Source organism: Pyrgilauda ruficollis, unplaced genomic scaffold, assembly GCF_017590135.1.
Source record: "Pyrgilauda ruficollis isolate IOZ18807 unplaced genomic scaffold, ASM1759013v1 scaffold21, whole genome shotgun sequence".
NCBI classification, from domain to species: domain Eukaryota; kingdom Metazoa; phylum Chordata; class Aves; order Passeriformes; family Passeridae; genus Pyrgilauda; species Pyrgilauda ruficollis.
The window spans coordinates 9625730-9632506 of record NW_024520318.1 but is presented as its reverse complement, the minus strand read 5'-3'; the positions used below and the strand labels follow the sequence as shown (position 1 = coordinate 9632506).

The 6777-nt window shown below is 45.9% G+C and overlaps 1 protein-coding gene across 1 annotated transcript; it reads left to right on the top strand.

The window, feature by feature from the left end:
- Positions 1-372: 372 nt before the first annotated feature.
- DYNLT2B (dynein light chain Tctex-type 2B) lies at positions 373-5470 on the top strand. The gene is made up of 5 exons (XM_041467662.1): positions 373-492; positions 945-1078; positions 2654-2723; positions 4325-4388; positions 5010-5470. The coding sequence occupies exons 1-5, from the start codon at positions 425-427 to the stop codon at positions 5055-5057; spliced, it is 384 nt and encodes a 127-aa protein (XP_041323596.1). The 5' UTR covers positions 373-424; the 3' UTR covers positions 5058-5470.
- Positions 5471-6777: the final 1307 nt, after the last annotated feature.

Below are 6777 nucleotides of genomic sequence, written 5' to 3'. Positions count from 1 at the left end.
CTGTGCTCCAGACCCTTCCCCAGCTCCACCGCCCTTCTCTCGACTTGCTGCAGCGCCTCGGCATCTTCTACAAGCCATCGCAAAATTTTGCAATTATTACCGTTATTAAAATAGCCTGCAGTTATTTAACACTTATTTACCAACTACTTCATTGTACAAGTCTTCTTATAACAAAAAAAAAAAAAAAAAAAAAAAAAAAAAAAAAAAAAAAAAAAAAAAAACCACACAACTTTTTTTTTTTTTTTTTTCTTTTTTTTTCCTTTTTTTATTTCTTTTTTTAATACACAGTAGTACCAGCGGCGGTAGGAGCACAGACTCCGGCAGCACGCAGCCGTAGCGCCGGGGCGGCGCGGCCGGGGCGGGCGGCGGAAGCGGCGGAAGCGGCCGCGGTTGTCCCGGTAACCAACGCGGGGCCTGCGGGGCCATGGGCGAGCTGGGCCCGGACGAAGGGGCCGAGAACACGTACAGCCTGCGGCCCGGCCTCCAGCACCGGTGAGGCCGCCGGGGAAAGAGGGGCCAGCGCGGTGGGGGACTGGGCATTGGGGCGTGTGGGCCCCGGGAATGTGGAGCTGCGGGGGGAATGTGGGGAGGGCGTCCCTGGGCATGAGGGGCATGAGGCAGTGGGGTGCTGGGAATGGGAGCACCGAGGGTTTGGAGGGCACCAGGCTCCCAGACCTGCTGTGACACCCGCTCGAGTGGGGGATGCTGCTGGAGGGGCAACTTCCAGTGGGGCTGGTTTCACCCCTGTTGTTTGGCTTTTGGCAATATCTCCATTTTAGCCGGGCTTTTTTTCCCCATGGCTTGTCATCTGCTATTTTTCTCTAATACATGAAAGCTACATTTTTCCAGGTGGCATTTGGCATTGCATACGTTTCTACGCATTGTGTGAACTTTCTGTTGCACTTTTCTTTTTCTTTTTTTCTTTTTTTTTGTTGCCATGATAGATTTAAGTCGTCCACAGTAAAAGAATGCATCCGTGCAATACTGAAGGAGAAGCTGGCCGATGTACAGTACATCCCAGAAGAAATGCCTGAGCTTACAAAGTCTTTATCAGACACAATAAAAGACAGACTGAAAGGTAAGGAGGTTTGCTGGGGATGTAATTTCTTTTCTTGCCATGTCCTCTCCCTTTTGATATGATCCCTCTTTCTTCCTTTGTACTTGAAATGTATTCCTTCCCTGTTTACTGACTCGAGTCTGCTGGTATGAAGCAATCTGTCCTATATATGTACATTCCTTGCCTGTGGAATTGGAGACCTAATTCAAGCAGACAAAATTTTAGTATAGCTTGGCAGGTGTGTGATGTCAAACTTGGAGGATCTGCAGGGAGAAAGAAGCTGCATTAGAGAGAATAAAGAAGTGATGTTTCATTGCTTCTTGCTTCCATAAACAGAACCATTCCCGCTCTTCTTCTGCTGTGAGTAAGATCAGAGCTGGAAAGGCAGTGGAGATCAGAACAAGGCTCAGGGAGCACAGGGAAGGGGGAGAGAGGAGCAGTCAGCCAAGGAGAGGTGTGACTACAGCCTTACAGCTCTGGAAAAAGGTTATGCTGCTGCACAGGATGCCCTCCAGCATTTTTGAGTTCAAGAAGAAAAGTGCAGGCACCAGCAGGTGTTTCCTGAGTTTTGTGCTGGAATAAGTATATGTATGAGTGTGCTGGCACGGACACTTTTTTCCCCTTCCTCCTGGGGACACGCTGGTGCTCCATCTGCTGGGCTGGCCTGACGTGGTGGCACAGCCGCGCGGTCACCCTCGGCAGGAGCCACGGATTTGTGTTTCTCCCTGAATTACACATCTGCTTTAAAGCCAGCAGCAGCTGTAGTCCCTGCACGTGTTCATGCTGATCTCCTCTGCACAGGGCTTGGCTTCAGTAATGTGTAACCACGGTGGCAGCAGCCTGAAGCGAGGCTGGCCCGGGGTGGCCACTCTGGCATCTCTGATAAGCATTGACGTGCTGGATGTTAGCAGAGCCAGTGTGCTGTGTTCAATCCTCCAGTGGAAACAGGGTGCTGGAGTCGTCCCAGAACACTGCTTTGTTGAAGACAGGCATTGGGATCTATATTTGATTTCAAACATGCCTGTTCTGATTTGGCTTCTGGAACGTTGCCATGGCCTGATTAGATCTGGCCTGTGCCTCAGAGGTACTTCTTTACTGCTGTGAAACAACAGAATGTCTCTGAATACATAACACAGCTATTTTGTGGCCTTTTATACCTCTCAGGAGCAAAGGAAACACCTGTGTGGCAGAAGAATCTCACAATACCTTTGCATCAGAACAGTTTTAAAATAAGATATGTTTCTTCAAATTGCATTTTGTCCACCAGCAGCCTTATTTCTTTCCATGTTGCCAGTTCTTGAAAGTTGTCAAAGCAGAATGCTGACACACTGTGTGGCTGCTCAGGGGTGTCTTGTGCCTTAAGATGCATCTTTTGATGGATGCCAACTACCCTGTTCACCCCTGAACTCCAGCAAAACCATGGTACTCCATACTAGGAAAATGAAGCTTTGCAAGGCACTCTGTCCACTTGGCTACTTGCATAGGCTTGTACAGCCACTTGCTTTGTAGCCAGAAATCTTTAGCTTTCAGGGTCATGTTTTAGGCTCATATTTTTTAAAAGTTGTTGCTCTCACTAATACTGTTTTCTCTCTCCAGAGGAGGGATTTGACAGGTACAAGATGGTGGTGCAGGTTGTCATTGGAGAGCAGAGAGGAGAAGGAGTGAAGTAAGTTTTGCATCTTCTAATTGTATTCCTAGCATGTTTTTTGGGTTTAGGTGTGTTTTTTTCTTTGGAAGCTGCTTCCAACTTCCCTTGCTAGAAGGTCTGTCTGCAGATGAAGGTCTGTCTTTTCTCTTTTGATGGCAACTTGAGTGTTTAGGTTGTGACTGGTTGAATTAGCTAGTGATAATTGGCTCTATGGTGGTTCTTAGCAAGCTGAAATGATGAAAATAATTTTTGAGAAGTGTGGTAAAAGCATTTTGTGTTGTATTCATGATGAATTAGGGTACACCCCCAGTCCATTCCCAAGGCCCTGCTACAGCACAAAAGCCATGATAACTCACTTCTGTCTAAAGCCAGAAAGCTTCCATAAGCGCTTCATTTACATTTTTCAGAAGTTTCAATTTCTATAATCCCACTGCAATACTGCCATGGGAACCAAGCCTAGATTCCCATGTGGGTGCTGAGCACTTGCAGTCAGCTCCAGATGCCTGCAGTCAGATGAAAGAATTCCTCTTGGCTGCAATAGTGGGCTGTAGCTTTCCATTACTCATGGATAGGGAGAAGACAAAAGGGAACAGCTCACAAGGTTTATGTGCTTTATCTGCTGGGCTTATCTTTATTATTGTGCCTGGTACTCCAGCAGAAGATAAGAGCTGTAATCAGATCTGCTGCCTCCCTGTTCTGGAGGTCACAGAGGAATACCTGTAGCTGCTGCTCAGGCTTTTGTTAGGAATGTCTGTCTGCAGGCAGGCTGCTCCACAAGCACCGTACCAGGGTGAACACTTCAGTGTTCAGGTGGTCTGATCAGAAGTGTGAAGTCCAGCCACACAGGCTGACAGAGCAGTTGGGCAAATTTTCCAGTTTGCAACAGACAGGAAGCAAGTTTGAAACACAATCACTGACATCCTTAATGCAAAGTACACCTTAGTACATTCATTCATACATTATGGGACAGTGCCCCAAAATGAATCCTGTCAGCTGGGGCTGACTGGGGCAGGCAGGGAGTGGGAGCCTTGCAGCAGAGAAAAGGGAATGTCAGTGCCTTTAGACAAGGCAGCAGCAAGGTCTCTCATGCAATATCCTGTTATGGTCTGGTTGTTTGTGCTCAGGATAGGGCTTGGGTGTAGAAGTCCATCAGGATAGTCAGGGAGCAGAGGGTATAGATATGAAAAGACTTGAAGAGGTCATGGTCTCGTAGCATGGCATCTGCCAAGGAATACGATAGCCCCCTATAAATAAATTGGGAGTATGTACCATGAGGGTGCAGGAGGTGAAGGATGAGAACAAATAAGCTAAATTAGCCCCTGATATGCATAGGCCAGAAGTCAAAGATTCTTAAGCACCATAGCAATGAGGTTTCAAGCCCTGCTTGAAGGTGGCAGGGTTGAGAGCTGATGAGTTTGAAGGTGGAGCACATACAGAGGGGATTACAGGATGTGGTAGAATTCAGCAGTAGAAAACTGGGCTTGGCATTCAGGAGCATACTTCCCAATTCCATTACCTTTAAAGCAAGCTCAGTTTGGTTTTCAAGGGAAGTATCTGTGATCACTTAGGTCACTACACATGAACTCTGGCTAATGTCCCTGTCTGGCTCCTTTGTCTAGCATGGCTGCACGATGCTTCTGGGATGCTGACACTGACAGCTGTGCTCACGACGTGTTCATGAACGTAAGTATGGGCTGGATTCCCACGGGAAGTGCAAGGCTACTGGCTTTTGTGTGAGAGGCAGAGTGACCTTAAATATGGAGCAGAAAAGAAACAACTGCTAGAAGGAAGGATTCAAGCTTATTGAAACAGCCTGATTTACATCCTTGTTCACAAAACATACTTAGCTGTAACAGCCAACATAGTAAAAGTTCTCCCCCGAGTAGGTGACACAGTACAGTACAAAAGTCATTGTAGTCACACCATTTTACTGGTGGGGAGAGAAAGCACAAGAGACAAAGTCTTTTCTTAGATACTTTGCTGAACTGCAGACGTGGAGCATGGCTGAAATCCACGACTGAGGCAAAGTCAAGGTCTTTATTATTTTATTTTAAACTGCCACCTAGATACCTGTGGGTGTGTGGATGAAGGAAGTTGAGGTGCTTCTGGCATTCAGATGCACTGACCTGGGTTACACCACAAGTGAGGTGAATAAGAAACTTAAATAAAAGACAGAAAATTGCTATATATTACCATACAGTTATGATCTGGTCTAAATGTTCCCTGATGTTTGCCTGTTCCACTAGACTAGCAAAAAGCTTGCCTTGACAGGAATAACACAGAGTTTTTGTCTGTTTTCCCCAGGACAGTCTGTTTTGTGTTGTGGCTGCATTTGGCTGCTTCTACTATTGAAGGTGATGAACATTGCACAGGAGGATGGATGCTGGGAAGAATGCTTTGGAGTATTTTTTATTTAAGTGCACAAAAGCATCATATTCTTCCTTTAGTACCTAACACAATTAACAGCTCTACAAAGCACATCCTACATCAGTTCTACACCTACAACATTCCCTCTTCCTTGTGGATATAGATACAGCTTTAAGCACAATATTAATATTATTATTATTATTATGTCCTTTATTTAAATGGCCCTTTGTTTTTTATATAGTGTTGGTTTTGTCCTAAAAGTGTATTGCCAATAGCCATTGCTTCTAAGGCAAACTCAACTTCTGTCTCAAAAGGGTTCTGTTACTTTTATTTTTATTTCTATGAAATCAATGAAATATTTATAAGGAAAAAAAAATAATAAATCAGTGTATTTAATATTTCTTCTCTTGTGGCATTTTCTTCCACTCTACAAGATGCACTATCCTGGATAGCTTGTCTGCATTTCTTAGGTGAGCATTTTGACAATTCTTTACAAATTAATCCATAAAGCTGATCTCTGATTCTGGTTATCCAGATTTGTTCCTATCACTCCCACAACAACTGGGCTGTGAATCCCAGCTGTGTCACATGAGATGGTATTAATTGATGGAAAGTCGAGGTATTTAGGACATTAGGTCAGGCCAGCAGCCCACACACCCCATGACTGCAGAACTCCTCCCTGCAGTAAGTGCTCCTTGGTTTGGTGCAATTTGGCACCCGTGGATGCTGTGAGTGATCATTGCTCCTCACGCTCTTCAGCAGATACTGCAGTGATTTCTCAACCTCTCTGTAATTGTTTCGGAATACGAGGGTGGATGTTTGGAGACCAACTTTGCTGGGACTCCGGCCTCACGAAGGCTGCAGTAGATCTGCAGAAGAATGCTAAAGCTGGAGGACCACGTGGGTTGCTGAGACCATGGGTGCCAACAGAGTACATCTTAGCATGCCCATTGGAAGATGGGATGCTCTGTGGTGATGCCTGTTCTCTCTCTGCTGACAGGGCAAGCACAGCTGAACCATTCCAGTGGGATGGACAGCTTTCAGAGTGCCAAAGGGGGGTGAGGTGAACCCTGAATCCCACCTTCACCAACTGTTACAGCAGAACACACTCTCCCCATGCAGCTCTTGGAAGCTGGGGAAGTAAAAAGTTACAATCTTCTAGAATCCCTCTTTCAGCTACAGTGCTGGAGGCAGCACACTGCTGCTTCTCTGTTACATTAGTTTGAAATATTTTGGTTATGAGTCCTCCTCTCCTTTTCCTCTGGTGGGAAATGAAGGGTGACTTCACTGATTGCTTTGTTGCTGCCTGTGGCTGTCACCCACTAAGGAACCTGCAGAGAGATGTGACAGCGCTGCTCTGTTTGTGCACAACCTGGGAGCGTGACTTTTAGGGAACAGCAAAACCCTCCACACAACATTTTCCAGGAGCTGGTACGTATGACCTCAGACGCATTTTGAAGCTTTTATAAAGTCATGGCTGTTAAATCACGATGTTTAACCTTGCACTTGCTCTATTTTGGAGGTGTTTAATGGCTTCTTCACAAAGGTGTTGTACAAATCAGGTGAGCAGATTTGAGTCTGTAATCACTCAGCCTCACCACCCTTGGCTGTGGCGTGGGACAGGTAAGGGATGCTGTATTTTCCCTGGAGAAAGATTGAGACACTGCTGAAGCACTGCACATCGGCATCTACAAGCAGGGCAGCT

Coding starts and splice junctions, on each gene's coding strand:
- DYNLT2B (XM_041467662.1), top strand. CDS start 425: ATGGGCGAGCTGGGCCCGGACGAAGGGGCCGAGAACACGTACAGCCTG. Junction 2,724..4,324: donor CAGAGAGGAGAAGGAGTGAA/GTAAGTTTTGCA, acceptor TCCTTTGTCTAG/CATGGCTGCACGATGCTTCT. Junction 4,389..5,009: donor CTCACGACGTGTTCATGAAC/GTAAGTATGGGC, acceptor TGTTTTCCCCAG/GACAGTCTGTTTTGTGTTGT.